The following is a 19,374-nucleotide window of genomic DNA, read 5'->3' on the forward strand; positions in this document are numbered from 1 at the left end:
GCATAGGCTATTGGGTGGCCCTCTTGTAAAAGACACACCCCCAGGCCGTCTTTACATGCATCAGCCTGTATTAGGAGCTGTTTTTTGGATCACAGAACCTGTGCACAAGAGCATTTGTGAGGGCATGTTTCAGTTTGTTGACTGCATCATCATGTTCATGTTGCCACTGCCACACATTGTCCTTCTGTAGCAGCTGTCTTAGCGGCACTGTTATGGTGGCCTCACCAAGGATATACTGAGCTAGGTATTTGATCATGCCAATCATTCACTGTAGTCCTGTTTTGTCAGTAGGTGGCAGCATCTCAGCAATGGCCTTAACTTTTGCTTCATCTGACTTAACACCCTCTGCGGTGACAGTGTGGCCCATGTAGTTTACACTGCTCACATTACACTGTATTTTCTCTTTGTTGAATTTCACATTGGCCTCTTTTGCTCTGGCCATCACCTTCTGTATTATCTCATCACGTTCTTTCTCTGTAGATGCAGCGATGATTGTGTCATCAGCTATGATGTGAACTCCTTGGACGTCTGAATGTTTCACAGTTGCGTTGCTGGAAGACTTCACTCACTGACTTTATTCCAAATGGTAGGCATTTGAACCGATATCTCCCCCAAGGTGTGTTAAATGTGCACAGTAGTGATGACTCCTTGTCTAGCTTTACTTGCCAGTAGCCATCCTTTTCGTCGAGCACTGGGAATATTTTCTTACCAGCAAGTTTGCTCAAAACTTCATCAGTTGTAGGAATTGAGTAATGCTGTCTTAGTATTGCTTTGTTCAAATTACTGGGGTCCAAGCAAACCCGTAACTTCTTTTAGTCCTTCTTTTCAGGGACTACAAGGCTATTCAGCCATGGTGTTGGTTCAGTTACCTGTGCAATCACATCAGCTTGTAACAGATCATTCAGAGTGGCTTTGAGCCTGTCCATTACTGCCAGTGGTATTTTTCTGCAGCCATGTATGACTGGTGTAGCCTATGGGTCCATGTGGATGTGATACTCTCCAGAGAACTCCAACAGACCTTCAAAGACAGTTGGGTGCTGAGCTATCAGCTGTTCCTTTGTTGCTGGGGGTTTCACGTCCATTGTCAATGTCCAAACTTTTTACTAGATGCAAATCTTAACATGCCACCCTCCCTAGGATGGGTATGGAGGAGTGCCTGGATACATAAAATGGAAGACTCGCTTGAGCCTTGGGTGTAGCGCACTTGAGATTCAGTTTCCCTTCTGACCTCAGTCTCATCCTTCCATATGCCACCAGCACTGTTCTTGTGAGCTGTAGTAGTAGGTGTGCTCTCCATTCACGCCTAGCTTTCCTTTTCATGGACTTAAGCACCTTCAGTGGCAGGACACTGGACTCTGCTTCCGTATCCAACGTAAACTTGACAGACATATTGCCTTCATTTACCTCAGAGTACCACGATTTGTCAACTTTAGGGTCTAGCTGATTAATGTTCACTGTTTTAATAAACAGGGCATCTATTTAAGGATTCACTTCATGTACTGTCTTTCCATGCTGTGCTTTGCCTGACAGGCACGTCTTTGCATAGTGGTTCTGCTTTCCACACTTGTGGCAGGATGCACCATATGCTGGGCATTGCCTTTGCTTGTGTGATTTTCCACATTTTCTGCATGTGCTCCCTTGTCCCTTGTTCTGTATGTATTGAACTGACTGTTTTTGTCCTTTATCCCATGGTTGACTGTCCTTTTGTTTTCTGTTTTTATGCACTGCATGTACAGCTCTCTCCTGGGACGCTGCACCCATTGCTTGTATTTGTACTTTAGCAGTCTCAGCAGCATGACACGTGTCTATGGGCTTTTCTAATGTAAGATTTGGTTCTCTTAAAAGTCTCTTTCAGGTGCTGGTCATTCATACTGAACATAATCTTGTCTCTGATCATGTAATTTCCCGAGATGCCAAATTCACAGTCTTTACTCTTTTGCCTGAGCTCTGTCACATATATCTCTATCGTGATAGATTCTGACATAGGGTGTACCCAAAACTGATGTCTTTCAAACACCATGTTTTTCTTAGGCTGACAATAGGCTCTGAAAGCTGCTAGAATTTCCTCAACAGTCTCTTCTTCACCATAGTCAATATCAAGTGTGTTATACATTTCGAGGGCTTCCTCACCTTGTGCAGTAAAATGGCTACTTTTACCTTTCCTTCCTTACGATCAGCACCACTCACGGTCATGCAAATTTGGAAGCACCATTCCCATCGTCTCCAATTTTCTCCCAAGTTGCCTGTCAGCACTAGTGGCAACGGTAACGTAAACTGGTCCATCTTCAGACGGTGGCTCACCTTTCGTTGTTTGTACACTGTATGCGCTAGCTTAGCTTTTAGCTAGTAGAAAACTCCATTTTCTCCACTCAACTGCAGCAAAATTACGAACTGGACAGACTTCTGACACCATGTTATGGTTTTACATGACCGGAAGACTCAACTTAGCTGATGAATATGTACAGAGACTTGACTTTGACTGCATGAGATGACTTTATTAATGACAACCCGTGCTTCATACACATACTACACTGAATGCATGGCCAGACGAATCACTAACAGAGTTACTCCAGTTCCACATCATCAACTTCTGTATTAGTATCAGTGCCCGGCACTATATACTACACCCTTGACAGGCCGCCATACCTCTGGTATATAATTACATAATAACAATGTGATGTAAACACACTGTAACATCATAGTGGATATTATTGTGTGTTTCACAACTACTGCTGTGTCAGTCATTGCCTGTTACAAGCTAACAGACAACTTAAACAAATAAAAGAAGCTAACTACACTTACCATTCTGATATGTCTGCTAGTTGCCGATTTTGGTGCACAACAGAGTCTGAGTCTGTGTCTGACTGAGGCTCAAACGTGTATGGCTGAATCTCTCCGATGTTTACTCTAACAAGAGACACCTTGATGCACACTGCTCTTTCACCGGTCAACCTAGAGCAAGTAGTGGTGGTGGGCGGGGCGTGATGCCTGTGATAATTGCATATTCATAGATCCAGAATTTCTCAATGAGGGAGAAAGAGCAAATGTGCTTCCCTACTTTTTATGTGGGAAAACTAAGTTAAAATATCAACAATCTTGGAGTATTTTAAACTTTAAAACATGTCTGGAGGGGTACTTTAAATGAGATGGATGGATTCTGATGTGTCATCATTCCAAGGTCCACACTAATTACTTTAATGTTAGACTGTCAAAATTAGCGTCATTTTTAAATCACTTGATAAAATCAGTCATTGTAAAAAGGCTTTTATACTGCTCATTTTTACCTATTCCGTTTTTGCTGCATTTGTCTTTGATTGTATTTAAATTTATAAACCGTCTTTAAACAATGTATTGACATGTTATTGGGGTTGTAATTGTCATGTATTATTTTTAAACTGATGATAAAACTTCATTCATTAAAATAAAACATGTATATTTTTAAAACAATGTTTATAATAATAATAATAATAATCCATCCATCCATCAATTATCTTAACCGCTTATCCTGCTCTCAGGGTCACGGGGGTGCTGGAGCCACTCCAGTAGTCACTGGGCGGCAAGCGGGAAGACACGCTGGACAGGCCGTCAGGCCATCACAGGGCCGAGACACACACACACACACACACACACACACACACACACACACACACACACACACACACTCATTCCTAGGGACAATTTAGTATGGCCAATTCACCTGACTTATATGTCTTTGGACTGGGGGAGGAAACCGGAGCCCCCGGAGGAAACCCACACAGACACTGGGCGAACATGCAAACTCCACACAGAGGACGACCTGGGATGACCCACCAAGTTTGAACTACCCCGGGGCTCGAACTCAGGACCTTCTTGCTGTGAGACGACCACGCCAACCACTGCGCCACCCATAGCCGTGGGAACGTTTCAAGTGGGGGGTGCTGTGTAAGTCTCTCCTGGGACATGCTGCTCCTCAACCTGGTTTTAAGGCATCTGAGTGTTGAGAAACTTCTCTCCGAAGACGCAACTGATATTGGTAGGCACATGCAGAGTTTTATTAGTTTCTCTGCTTCTCTGAAAAGAGTTCTGGTTTGAAGACCAAGTTCTGAGAGACCTGATGCAAGCTCTTGTACTTGTGAACAGTCTCTTTAAAGACATCTCCCAGCATCTGGAGCTGCAGTTGCAGTCGGCCTGGGTCAAACACCATGGGTAAATTGAGAGACTGTGTGTCCAGTACTTCAACCGGCTTTCCATTTGCTGCATCGTGGACAATCGTCTCCCTGAATGCCACTACTGCCATTCTCTCCTGGTCGAATCTCCTGCGGAGTTCAGTTCAGAGTAAACCAAATCTACTGCCTTGTAAAATTCAGTTCTCCATCTGACCTCATACGTTGCCTGTAGCAAAGATTCAGCCTCTCTGGTTTGATGATACCAGGCAGGTGTTTTGCTTACCCTGGATTCACCTTCATCGGGCACTTCATTGATCATACCGGTCACAGCATTATCAACTCGCAGGGCCCTTACTCGCTCCATCAAAAGGTTAACACACTCAGTGGCACCGAGGGCACTAGCCTTTTTGCTCTGCAGGGTTTTCGCGACAGCTTCTCAAGGGCCAAATAGCGTTTCACATGAGCGAAGGCTGAAAAGAGTTTGGCCTTTGAGTGCCTGTTTATGAAGTCCGGCTACTTTGGCCCTGATATCCCCTCTAACACTTCTGTCCTCCTTCAAACGCTCCAGTGTTGCCAGTAAGACAGAGTAATGTGTAACAGCGCTGAATTGTTTTGGTTCGCACACACCATCGCGTTGGGCACAAACTCAAATAGCCAAATAATGACTCAAACAATTGCTTGCATTTCGCTGACTCTGATAATCACAGCAACACCCTCCACAAAATTTAGTCCTTCTACAATCAGGTTCACCTCATGTGCAACTTCCTGGAGTATAAGATCCAGGGAGTGATTGCAACAGTGTACATACAGTGAGTGTGGGCTCACTTCTTTCGGCCGGGCCTGGACACCGGACAAACGGCCTGACATATTTGAGGCACCGTCAAAGCAATACCCCTGAAGATGAGCAATAGGAATGTCCAGTCTCATTAGAATGTCTTTCGAACAGGTAAACAGTGTCTCTGTTGTAGTGTGTGAGCAGTTATAAAATCCTAAAAAGTCACAGTGTGTCTCTAGATCCTTGTCAATATACTGAAGGCAGAAGGAAAACTGCTCTGCAGTGCTGATATCGGTTGTGCCATCAGCTGTTAGTCCGTAAAAATCACAGCCTGATGCACGAGATACCACTGTCCTTTGAACCAAATGCGCAAACTGGGCGATAATCTCATTTTGTATTGCGTTGCTAACCCAGTTGTTTTGCCTCATGAGCCATTCTCTTTCTTTGGGTAAATGATATGTCCGCTCCAACATTGATTCGTAGAGATTGCCGTCGTGCTTTGTGTCTTCTCTAAAGGGCAGTCCCTTTCTTCAGAGAAAAGAAATGGAACGGAACAAAATCTCCAGGACACTTCTTGCCGTCTGTTGTCCTTTAGCTACACTATCTGAAAGAAAGGCATTTATTGGCATTTGCTGTAACCCAGACAGTGTTCGGATAGCATCTGTGTGTATTGGCGATTTCTCGTGCAAACTGAATTTAGCAGTTGCTTTACGCCAGTTGGAAAATCCCCTCTCCACAAAAAGCCTTTCACCATGCTCTGAAGATACTAGCTTTTTCTGCACAGCCTGGGGGCATGCAAAACAAAAAACGCTGTCAGTCTCTCCACTGTGGTGTAGCCATCTCTACTTATCAAACCAGCCAGGTTGAAAAGAACGAGAAAAGTTTTCCTCTCCAAAATGCCTACCAGGGAAAACGTGGTTATGAGGCTGGCATGGATGCGTTAACATTGGTTCTTCTGCAGCTGCACTTGGTTTTGAGGCGTTGGCATTAGCTCCCCCCTCTCCTCTTTGCACTTGGGTGCTAGCGCTAGCTTCATCCCTTTCTTGACAAATGTCAACAACGTTAACGTTAGCGCTGTGTTCTCTTGGCAGAGCTTGCCGAGGTACTTGGGCTTGAGCTATTACCAAGAATGCAGTTGTCCGTGGTTGTTTTGGATGTCGATTTGGGTCTTTTCGTGGGATTCAAAAAGAAGTCTGATATTCACTTTTGTGCCACCATAACACTATTTCCTGTTACTTGTCTGTCTGCGCCTGATGTAATTTCCAACCGGACTGAAAAATTGTAATCTAAGATCTTTCTCTGTCTAGCAGTCTGATGAACGAGTCTGGGTTTGGCGGATGCCAGGAGAATGTTACCTGCCTGACTGCACTGTACCAACTGTAAATTTTGGTGAAGGAGGGATAATAGTATGGAGTTGTTTTTAAGGGGTTGGGCTAGGCACCTTAGTTCCAGTGAAGGGAAATCTTAATGCTTCAGCATACCAAGACATTTTGGACAATTCTATGCTTCCAACTTTGTGGGAACAGTGTGGGGAGGGTCCTTTTCTGTTCCAGCAGGACTGTGCCCCAGTGCACAAAGCAAGGTCCATTAAGACACGGTTGGGGGGGGGGGGGACCAACTCCATACTAATGCCTATGGCTTTAGAATGGGATGTCATAAAAGCTGCTGTAGGTGTAATGGCCAGGTGTCCCAATACTTTTGTACATATAGTGTATGTTTGAAAATATGTTAGGTAGTCCTTTCCAATCCTAAGTGGGGGGCCGACCGGCTTTTGCCTTGCAAATCAGCATCAATAATTTTGCAAATTAGGCGGCAACAATTGACAGACGAGGAAAAAAGTTAATGAATGGTAAATGTTCACATTTCATCCTCATAATAAAAAGAGCAAAGTTATCATCAGGTGCAGAGGGAAGACAGCAGAAAGGAGGATCGAGAAAGCAAATGCAATGTGAAGATAAGATTTTTCATTAACTTGCCTTTTTTGTGGGATGCAAAATTTCATTTGTCGTCAAGGAAGATTAACGATGTTGTGAGAGACATTATAAAAGCATTATGCAATGATGATATTATGCAATTATGCATGTATACTATTATGGTGTAATGTTGTTTGGTTACTACTAGTCTTCTTAGTGAATTTGCTAATCCATGACTTGCAATAAAAGTGGCAGTCCATTGACAGACACCTGACATTTTTATGAATGTACTTTCAGTCAATATAAAAATCATATCAGTTTCTCCTTCATCTAGAGAAGAGGCTTGCAGATTTTGGATAGATGTTGTAGTTTTTGTTGGCTGATTTTGACCCGCCACCCATGGATTTTGGGAAGGGGCTTAACCCACCCCTACACCGCTGAGTGTACATGTTTGAATTTGGCCTTATTTAGAGTATTGTTGTCGTCATTACTCCATGCAACAATACTTCACAAAAAAAAAAAAAATCACGGCGTTTCACATTGGAAAATAAAGCCTTAAAATTTGAAACCTTTAGTCGATATCACATCTGAATAACCCTCCATCCATCGTGGGATGCTGGAGCCTATCCCAGCAGTCATTGGCCGGCAGGCGGGGAGACACTCTGGACAGGCCGCCAGTCCATCACAGGGCCGACACACACACACACACACACACACACACACACACACACACACACACACACACACACACACACACACACACACATTCACACCTAGGGACAATTTAGTATGGCTGATTCACCTGACCAACAAGTCTTTGGACTATGGGAGGAAACCGGAGCCCCTGAAAAACCAGTATTTACATTAATAGATATAAAGACAATGCTATAAAAACATATTTGCAATCATATGCCAACTTAAATTGCCATGATAATTAGATTGAATAACTTTAAATTAACTTTAAAGTTCCGACCCTCTAAAATACTGCGATTTGGATAATGGATGGATGGATGGATGTAGCATCTACATATATGATCCAATATCCCATCTTGGGAGCATGGGTTGAACCAAAGACCTTACAATTAGTACAATATGAAGTGAAAAATACAATAGGCGCTGGATCCGCTGCGAGACCTTGGTCTGCTGTGCTGTGGGCCCAGGGACCGCAGCCTTGCCCGGAGCTGCACCTGAGGAGGTAACACCGAGGGTGGTCTGACAGGACGCGGAAGCGGGACAGGCTGAGCTAACTGCTAGCCCATGCAGACCGGCACGTCCAATAACACCAAGAGCGGTCTGGCAGCAGCCTCACCTGGTATTGACTGTGGTGTTTTTGATGTTGTTGTATGGAGTTCAGGGAGGTGTGTCAAGGGTGTCTGGCTGCGAGAGCTGACACTGGATCAGCTGGGAGGGCTTGGTCTGCTTCGTCCAGATGCCACAGGAACCACGGCCCCTGCCTGGAACTGCGCCCGAGAAGGAAACATGGAGGGCAGTCTGACACGTAATCGAGGCAGGCTAGGCTAACTGCTAGCCCTTGCAGACCGGTGGTTCCAACATTCATCCTGGCTGGCGTTTGTTCCCTTGGACAGTGTTTTGTTTTTTTAGCTTGGATGTATGTGTTAGTTTGAATGTGTGTTCTTGTAGTTCTTGAATGTGTTTTTGTCTGTATGTTGCACTGCTGTGGGCTGGGGGAAACACCATTTTGTTTCATTTCATGTGAGCAGGTACATGAGGTGAAATGACAAATAAAGTGTTCCTGATTCCTGAAAGTGTTCCTGAATAATAGCTATTAGTAGATAGGAATGCTGTCAAAATTGTCAAAACATGGCTCGACACCAATACAATATGAGAAGGAATGTATAAGAAAATTATCTTTTTGGTTTTGCAATTTTATAGATGTTCTATGCAGTCTTGACAACAGTTAGCTGTCTTTAGGTTTTATTGGTGAAACAATATATTTATGACGGTGGGTTGCTAATTATGGAAACCAAATTATGGCACATCTTGCAAGGTTTTCTCCTCATTGACTGGTATTTTCATCTTCAACAGCAATATTAGGTATAGGGGACTTTTGTTCCCTCAATGAGAGGGGAACACCATATGGCAGTTATGGCTTTGTCATCATCCAAAGGCATTTTACCAACACAAACCACTGAAATGGTTATGTCTGGGGCAGCAGTGGCTGAAGAGGTAGATCAGGTTGTCCGATAACTGGAGGATTCGATCTTCAGCTCCTCCTGGCAAAAAATTTCGAGGTGCTCCTGAGCAAGACAGCCTACCCCTAACTGCTCTGATGAGCTGGTTGTTACCTTGCATGGGGGACACTGCCACTGGTGTATGAGTATGTACGTGTGAATGGGTAAATATGTGAGGCATGAATTGTAAAGCGTTTTGGGAAAAAGCGCTATATAAATGCAATCCATTTACCATTTCATTTGGAGGAAAGCTTTAAGATTAATCCAAGGTGGTCAGGCGGCAGTTATTTCATGTTTCATGGTTATACCAATGATAGGCCTGTGCTGCTGCACAATTATCTCAGTAGAACTGGCATTTGCACTGATTTTTTCCCCCCAGTTTCATTAAACAAATTAATTAGTTTCCGGCATTTGTCCACATTTGTATCATGAGACTTTTGTTCTCTCTTTATTTTCCGTGTCACCTTTGTGTCTGTTTAATCAATCTTGCCTGGCTCACAACCAGCTTACAAGGTTGACTGGCCCACCGGGTAAACTGACAGTACTCCAGATGGCCAGCCAACCAACGGTGTGCCTGACTGCATGTGCACATGTAAGTTTATATCTTGTTGCACTCTGCACTCACATGCCATTGATAACTCCATCTGGATTCAGCATAGGGATGATTTTGAAGACAAAGGCCTCCCTCAAACTCTGAGCCACAGGTTCACTACTGCACAGAAACTCCAGGGTGCCCTTCATCACCCAACTAGCGTTAGACTCGCCTGGATGGACACGCGCTGTCAACACAATATAGGGGCGATTACCTGTAGTGAGACAGAAAGGGAAATGGAGAAAGGAAAGAGTGTTACATTCTGTCTAGGACAACACAAGCTGTCAACACATTACAGGAACAATTACATAGATGGAGGCAAGGTGAAAGAGAGAGGAGTAGACGCACAGACAAATGTTCTTGTCAAATATATTTTCATTCTTGCTTGTCGCTTACCAGAAGCCTATTGTTTCATTGTTTCTCAGTAGAAGCAGAACTCAGTGACACATTTATCAAAATTAATTTTTCTTTAGAAAACTCAAGCTAACCTTTCCTTGCTCTGTCTGCATGTCTCACCTATTCTCTTTTTTTTTCCTTCATCTCTCAAAGTGAAAGCGATATAGACTACTAAATCCAGATGGGTTTTTGTGGTGATATAGAGCGTGGTACAAGGGGCTGGTCTGTGTATTGTTTGTATCACGTGTTCTTCTACCATGGACAAGAGGACGCGCATGCTAGCCATGAGCACAGGGTTGACATATTACACGTTTCTGCAGACACATAACATGACAAAGAAGAGGAGGAAGAAGTCAAAAAAGAAGACAACATCTACTACTACTACTTTCGGCTGCTCCCGTTAGAGGTCGCCACAGCGGATCATCCATTTCCATTTCTTCCTGTCTTCTGCATTTTCCTCTGTCACACCAGCCACCTGCATGTCTTCCCTCACCACATCCATAAACCTCCTTTTTGGCCTTCCTCTTTTCCTCTTTCCTGGCAGCTCCATATTCAGCATCCTTTTCCAATATACCCAGCATCTCTCCTCCACATATGTCCAAGCCATCTCAATCGTGCCTCTCTTGCTTTGTCTCCAAACCGTCCAACCTGAGCTGTCCCTCTTATATAATCGTTCCTAATCCTGTCCTTCTTCGTTACTCCCAGTGAAAATTTTAGCATCTTACACTCTGCCACCTCCAGCTCCGCCTCCTGTCTTTTCGTCAGTGCCACTGTCTCCAAACCATATAACATAGCTGGTCTCACAACCATCTTGTAAACCTTCCGTTTAACTCTTGCTGGTACCCTTCTATCGCAAATCACTCCTGACACTCTTCTCCATCCACTCCACCCTGCCTGCACTCTCTTCTTCACCTCTCTACTGCACTCCCCGTTACTTTGGACAGTTGACCCCAAGTATTTAAACTCAAATGCCTTGAGTTTAAATACTTGAAAAAAGTATTTAAATAAAAGAAAAAAGTACTTAAATAAATGAAAAAGGAGACAACATGAGATACTATATTATTTGGATTCTTCAATCAGGATGGAAACTCAAGCACACAGTTTAATCTATTTAACTATTTTATTAATTAACTTCTATATCTTTACTCCAAACTTGCAAATTATACAGCCGGCTTTCCTGGACTGTTTATTGATCTCATGCAATACGTCTTTGCTTTAGCTGAATGTAACAACAAAAAAAGCTCTTATGATTTGCGAGCTTTACAAGGTCATTTAATATGTGTGTTTCATCCTATCCGCTCAACTGAATCTGTACACATTGTTCTTGTGACTGCTTCTTTGTCACTGACTGTATATTTATCATATTCAAGCAAAGTTTGATTAAAAAAAAAAGTCAATCGGAAGGAAAATAATTGCAATGAAAATAAAGAGACGGAAACCTGTCCACAACATAGAACAGAGAAAACAAAATGACAAAGAAAGAAAACTCGTAAGCACTGGTGAGGCTCTTCTTAAGTGGAGAAGTCTGCAGTTGGAGAGAAAATTGCCTACCAACACAGAGGGGCAAGAATAGCTGAACGAAGTTTTATGTTTGTTTCAGTTTCATTCAATTTGACAGTTGGTGCTGATAATGCACTAAATCCACCAATAAGAAATAAGAGGAAAATTGCAAGCAATGCAGCTTTCAAAGCATTCCAATAAAGGCTCTGCAAATGTTTTACGAGGTCAGAAATGCATTCAACATGTTTTGTGAGGCATCGAGGGTCCTTGATGTTTCAGTGACAAACTTTGAATGTAAGGAAGAAATGTATAGACTGAGTTGTTAATGAGGAAAATGCCATTAGAAACCTTTAAGGCTATGTTTACACCACAGGTCTTGAGGCCCAGTTCACTCTGCCTGTATTTATGATGTCTTGCCTTCTTGGCAAGGGAGCCCTCTGGATTCGGTGCCTCAAAGACTTCAAGTAACCATCAAACTTTTTCACATTAAAAAAAGTAAATTTTGTTACTATCTGTCATCAACTATGGTAAAACAATAATGATAGTACAGACATTTATTTAGCTAGCGAGCAGTGATTGGCATACCAGAAAGGATTAGGTGGAACTTCCTCCCTGGTGACTCAACACGAGAGAAGCATCAAAGTTAATGAACTAGTAAAATAAAATAATGTAATGGACAGTGGAAATCCTTGAGATTGTTACTTCCAGCCCGAGGCTGTGAATCCTTTCGCCTATTTGTTGAAGAACAATTTTACACAATGTTGAGAAGGAGCTTCTACCATTTGTTTTGCCTGACATAGCCACACTCTCATAGCTGGCTGGTAAGTTCTGTGAAGCAGAAGTTGTTTTCTGGTTTCTATGGACTTTTTTTTGTGCCTTTTTCTTTGCACGTTCCGCATGAATATTGCAAACATGACTTGTAGAAATTTCATTAGATGGAATCATGCAAATGTAATGACTCAACTGAGGATGGAATTTAATATGTTTTATTGCAAGCCCCTTATATTGTGGGGAAAATATTTATAAGCTGGTGCACTTGGAGGAGCAAGAAGCGCAGTGCCATTGCCCCATCCTTTGGGGAGAACCCTGCATACATACATGGATGCAAACAAACAAAACAAAACAAACTAATGAAAGAAGTTAAAATCATTATCAATTGACCCATGCTTCTGCAAAGTGAAAGCAATGTGCTCTGGATTGAAGAAGAAAGATGGCTTTTCTGTTTCTTAAAGAATTTTTACTTTTTCTTTCTTTCTTTTTTTTGCTTAGCCCCTTCACAACGAGATGATAGTATAGGCTCACCCACAGGGTAGCACCCCTGGAGCAGGTTCAGCGTCTTGTTCAAGAACATCTCCACAGGGTTGATATTTGGGGTCATGGAGGATCAACTTTGGAACTTTCTAGTCACAGAATATGAAAAAGAAAATCTGTGAAGAACAATTTCCTAGTTGATAACTAATTCTATTTAAACTAATTACTAACTAATTACTAACTGCCGGTTATTCATTCCATACTTCCATACTCTCTGCCAGTATGTCAGATTCTTCAATTATCTAATTAGGTCACCAATTAAATGTGTGATAGAAGGTTGTTAACACTCTTCATGACAGTCACTTAAGCCTAATTAGTGATGTGACTTATGGGCAGTATAATTACTATGTGTATGTTATTTGAGCTACATGATAATAGATGGGAGAGTGTCAACATCAATATGGATGGTGGATGGGAAATTCCTGTGGCGATACAACCAGATTCTAAAACAGCTGGCTGCTGGTGTGGAGCAGGCAAGGAAGAAGCGAAAGCAACTTTCTAATGGCCTTCGTTTCATCCACTTCCTCAGGTCAGGGGAGAGTACAGCAGCAGAGATGAGGGGCAAAGGGGTCCTGGCCATGGCAAGCGACTGGGAGATGTGGGTGGATCTTAAGAAGCAGCTCAAATTCCCAGAGGAGATAAGCTACACTAGCCTCAGACCCGAGATTGTCCTCTGATGTAGAAGGTACCAAGCAGGTTGTTTTTATCAAGCTTACAGTGCCATGGGAAGAGAGGATGGAGGAAGCACATGAGCGGAAGCTAAAGTAATATCACGCCCTCATCTTCGAGAGCCAGTGGAACAGATGGAAAGCCTGGAATTTGCCCCTGGAAGTCAGCTACAGGAGCTTTGCTGGGCAGTCGCTCTGGAGAGCACTTGGACTACTTGGGATTGAAGGCCCAGCTAGGAATCGGCTGGTAGCAAACCACCAAACAGGCAGAGGCGGCATCACAGTGGATCTGGATAATGCAGAATGAGTGGTGGCGGAACCAACCTGGTGACAGGCTAACAACACCTGTACACCAGTAAAGGTGAGCCAGCTAAGATAACCTTTATCGTATTTTGCATATGATCATTTGAGATGTATGACAGTCAATGTTACTTAAACATTTACAGCAATATACTGTATGCTATGCATTTATTTTGAATAAAAATTTTGAATTTCAGTTTTCAGGTTAAAAATATATAGTTCTTTGCGGTCTAAGCGTCGGCTTTGTGTCGATGCAGTTGCCCACTGGGGACCGGGGTTCGCGCCCCGGTCTTGTCAGATCCGACTATGGCTGGACTCGACGAAGCAGCAATAATTGGCAACGCTGTCTTCGGGAGGGGGGCGGAGTCGGCTTGTGTTCGTCACATGAACGCGTCTCTGTGTGTGTCGGAAGAAGCAGTGGCTCGGCTTGGAGTCGCCTTGTCACGACAAGGCGTCTCCTTCGAGACTGCTGGCCGGAGAGATGCAGTTGGCGAACGCATGCAGTACGAGGGTGGGAGTTTGAACTAAAATAGGGATCGATCGGCCACTAAATTGGGAGAAAAAGGGAAAAATCAGAAATAAATGTATTTAAAAAAAAATATATATATATAGTTCTTGGAAGAAAGAAAAATGAGATTACATCTGCTTTTCAAAAAAAAAAGTACTCATTAGCTTCCCCAGAAATATGTTTGGAAGTAAAAACTTTTTTTTATTAGATAACTGCAAAAATCAGCAGTGTTCCTCCCCAGTAACCGAACACTTTCTGTCACTTCACAAAAATGACAGTAAAGAGAGAAAAAAAGAGAATTTATCTTACTTACAACATATGGATGAATGGAAATGGTCAGTGTAATTGTTGAATTACATGCTGTCTGAAACAGTCTTCACTTTCCACTAAATCTATCACCACTACAAATCACTTCACTCTGACCAACCGCTTCACTGATATCAAATCATGGATGCAAGCCAACTTCCTCAAAACTAAATTGTGATAAATCTGACATGATCATTATTGGTCCCAAAGCCCTTACCAAAACCACCCACAACTTCTGCCTTACCATCAATAACAGCCCCCCCCCCCCCCGCACACACATATACACACACATCTGCAACCCTGGAATCATTTTCAACAGCCTCTCCTTTGAACACCACATCAATCAAATCAACACAAGTGCCTTTTCCCACCTAAAAAACATAGCTCGTCTCCGCCGATCACTCTTCTCTGCTGCTGAAACTGAAACTTTGAATGATGACTTCATCACATCCACAATTGACTACTGCAACATCATTCTCTATGGCTCATCATCCAAAGTCCTCAACAGACTCCAGAACATCCAGAACTCTGCTGCTCACCTGCTCACCCTCTCCTGCTCCCGTGATCACATCACCCCTGTCCTTCATATCCTCCACTGGCTCCTTGTCCCATAACGGATCCAATTCAAAGTCCTTCTCCTCACTCACAAAGCCCTCCATAACCAGGCCCTCTCCTACCTCACTGACCTGCTCCTCTATCATACTCCTCCCCGCAGCCTTCGCTCCTCCGATGTCAACCTCCTGTCTCCACCACACTGGACCAAGCAGCAGACCTGGGGTGACAGAGCCTTCTCAATAGCTGCCCCCTCCCTCTGGAACTCTCCCCAAACACATCAGAGCCTGTACCAATCTGTCCACATTCAAATCATTAATCATAACTCACCTTTTCAGAATTGCTTTTAATGTGTGATTATGTTGTGTGTTTTATGCTTTTGGTGTGTTGCTTTTATGTTTATTATATCATATATCATATATAATGTATATTTGAGTATTTTGAAAAGAGCTCTACAAATAAGATGTATTATTATTATTATCAATTAATTAATTAATTAACTTAAATTTGGCCCTGGTTTACGATATCTTGTTTTTGGTACTTGGGTGACTTTTTCAGTTTTCAGTCCCCTCGGCCATTGCTTTTATGTCTAATCATGCAAAGCAATTAACTATCTTCCTCACCTCATTGGTCATATGGCCTGGTCATCCCACATTACCATTGGCTGACTGATTGTTGAGCTTCATTACTATTGGCCCATGGCCCTTCAAGGTTCATTACTATTGGCTTATGAAATTGTTGAGGTCCATTACTATTGGCTTGTAAAGTTGAGGAAGCCCATTACTATTGGCTGATGGTGTAGTCTTGGAACATTAGTTGCATATAATATCTTGGGTGTCAATTTGATTTATGTCCTATTTGTCTTTCACATGTATTTCCAATACATTATTTTCACAGTCAAGGACAAAAAGGTCAGACACACCAGCCACATTTTGAGGTAATGAAGACTAGCAAATTCTAAATTTATTACCTCACAATATTGAAGCATTTGAACTCTATTTATTTTATTCATTTATTTTTCGTGCACCATTCCTTAACATTATTGTTTCCCTTGTTTTTAATGTAAAGCACTTTGAGCTGCATTTTATGTATGAAAGGTGCTATTCAAATAAAGTTTATTATTATTATTAACAATGCTGAAGGTACTATTGCTTTATCTGTAGTGTATATCAAAACGTGAGCGGTGTACAGTATAATGGGCTGAGAGCATTAAAAAACAGAATATATGTTGTCCCTGTCTCTGACTTTGCAAATTGCAAGCAACATTAGAAGAAGCATACGAAGACAGCAGGTAGTAGCAGGTTTGAAGAAGAAGCAAAATTGTTGTAGCCATTAGGTATATATGGCAGAGAAATCACATAAGACCTTTATCATTAGATACTACATCAATAGTTAAAAACTAGGGTAAACTATCTATCTATCTATCTATCTATCTATCTATCTATCTATCTATCTATCTATCTATCTATCTATAATTTGCACATAGATATTTGTTGGTTTATGTACGTTTATCTCCAAGTGTGCATGTGTGTGTGGTTGATTGATACTGTTATTCTATGCGTCGCAGCTGGGTGGACTTAAAGGATGTATTGCTAATGTCTTGGTGCCAGATACCAGAGGACACCTTCAGAGGTCTTGCGGAGTCCATGGCTAGACAGGTCAGAGCTGTTTTGGTGGCACGAGGGGGACCTACACAATATTAGGCAGGTGGTTTTAATGTTTTGGCAGTTCGATGTTTGCTGAAAATTGTATACAGCCTTTTTTTGTGGGGAGGGGGTATTTTTATTTTATTTTCATTTTCCCTTCCCATACTCATATTTCTTTTACTGCTGCTTACAGCAATTCAATTTCCCCACAGGGACCAGCGAACTGTGGTTAGATAAGATTTTTATTTCCATGTAGCCAACAATCTTCTTAATAGCTCCTAAGATATAGCAGAAGGTTGGACTTCTTATCATTATCTCATACAGTTCCCAATTGAAATGTTTTTGTCCCATGTATTCAGCTCAAGGTATTTATTTGTTCTGGGTTGTAAATCAACTTTCCCCCTATAGCGTGACCCCCAAGGCTCAACTCCCCCCGAATTTTCCCACATATTGAAAAACCAGGCATAGCAGCAGCCAGCTAAAGAGAGACACAGCATAGTTACAACCTACAGTACAGTGACAGAGGATAACTATAAGAGGGAAAACACTATCATTTGCTCACTACAAACTTTTATGCTTATACTTAGATCAGTCTTTAGCTCTAAACAAAGACACTTGCTCTTAACAATGTTATGTTAAAAGAAGGAGAATATGTGTGCACTTGGACAGTATATTTTATGATGCCATCCCTCTAGGGGCTGTAGTCCAGATTAGATAGTACACTACCCTTAAATCACATGCCAGGAGCTTTAGTTTCATTTTGCCTGTGTAGGAATTCAGCTCAAACCATGTGGAATGAAATGAAGGGGAAAATAGAGGACACTACTTTACATAACTAGAAGATCAAATTAATCATCAAGTGAGGTAATTCTTCTGAGAGCTTACACAAAAACGACCAACTGACTCTCCTTGTTGGCCAGTCAAGCAAGACCAGTTAATGATAATCTTGCAAGAGATCCTCTTACTTCTTATTAATCTTACAAAGCCCAGGGCAAGTCTTTTCCAGTTTAGTTATTAACAAAAACAAAACAAATAGAACTGACAACAAGACACATGAAGGGGGGAAGCCAACTATATTCCACAAGAATTTTGGATGGTGATGGTAAAGTAATGAATGGCAGACATATATGGACACCATTACAAGGAGAGCACCAAGTAAAATCGCAGGCAGATGGTTAGGAATAAGTAAGCCAACTGGAGCGGTAAACTTTTAACAGCACCAAGAACTTGAGGCAAGTTAACTGAGTTTTGTGAGAGTACTAGCAAACGTTGGATGAAGTCAACAGTTGGATGTGGAAGACGGAGGACAGTGATTTGCCAGGGCCGATCTGGACAGGAATAGAGTCGAGTGGCCTCGCGGGCTGATTCCCAGAGGCTGATTCTTGGACTTTCGCAGTCTAACTCAGACTAATTTCTCAGGTGATGGATTTTACAGGGGCTTACTCCTCCCTACCGGGTAAGGTAGCCCGACCAATCCTTTTACACACTGAGTTAAGAAGGCTGAGCCACCTTCCAAAGGTGGGTGATTACGTTTTACAGATGCTGTTTTCTCAGACTTTGTAATATCAATAATCACATTTTTAATTATAAATTTGCATAATTCATGTCAAGGCAAGCAGAATGGTACCAAACATAGTCCTAATGAACTGATTCAACCTTCTTTGATTTTCTTACCTGCATTACTGAGCATGCATCAAGACATGGTTCTAATAATTTTTAATTCAGCTGACAAACCATTTAGACATTTGCCAATCTGTTTGTGATTCAGTAAAGTTACTGGTAGGACACGGTGAAACTATCATGCAGACTATAAACATGTGGATTAACAAGTGTCCTTTTATGGTTCAGGTCCTTTGTCCATAGCCACTCTTGGAGCAATCTTGGCAGGGGGTCCACAAGCAGTGTCCGCTCTGCTGGTGTGTGTGCGTATGTGTGGACACGTTATATTATTGGTAGAGTTTGCTGGTTGTCAGCTCATGCTGGCTGTTTCTGCGTTGTTTGTTCCAAAGTTGGGGGGGGGGGTGTGTGTTCAAACATGGATTGTGTAGTGAGGCGCCTTATTGTCTTTCATGGGGAGGTGTGGTGACAGCAGTCCGCCAGGCTACTGTTGTTGTCTTTGGCCATTTATCCCAGCGGAGGGAGAGAATTCAGTGTTCTGTATGTTATGTTTGGACAGCTAGCTCAATAATGCCAGAATTGTCAGCCTGTCTAGCTGATAATCAGTACAGATGCTGAATGTTAATATTTTGATGTCAGATTTTCTGTTTGGCTATATTTCTGCATGCATCAATTTGTGCAATGTAAAGGAATAGCAACACTGTAACTCACTGGTTAAAATTAAATCTGTTAATTTGTTCACTAATAAAATCACAACATCAGAAATTATGTATTATATTTTTGTAATTTTATAAAATTAATGTCACCTGGGATACATTACTGGTCTATATTTCTCCAATTAGGATGTGTGTCCCCCAAATTATTTAGATATAAGCACATGATAAAGTGCTGTTTTCTTGTATATAGCTTAACTTTTTCTAGAACTAACAACTATTGGCTGTGCACACACACAC

General features: G+C 42.2%; 1 protein-coding gene across 1 annotated transcript in view; it reads right to left on the reverse strand.

Moving 5' to 3' along the window:
• LOC130114340 (cytosolic carboxypeptidase 4) overlaps positions 1-19,374 on the reverse strand; it is a 254,308-nt gene that overhangs the window by 79,012 nt on the left and 155,922 nt on the right. The window contains exon 21 of the mRNA XM_056282197.1: positions 9,651-9,831. Coding sequence (XP_056138172.1) covers positions 9,651-9,831 — 181 coding nt within the window. The remainder of the gene's footprint in view (positions 1-9,650; positions 9,832-19,374) is intronic.

Source organism: Lampris incognitus, chromosome 6 (assembly GCF_029633865.1).
Source record: "Lampris incognitus isolate fLamInc1 chromosome 6, fLamInc1.hap2, whole genome shotgun sequence".
In the NCBI taxonomy this organism is placed as follows: domain Eukaryota; kingdom Metazoa; phylum Chordata; class Actinopteri; order Lampriformes; family Lampridae; genus Lampris; species Lampris incognitus.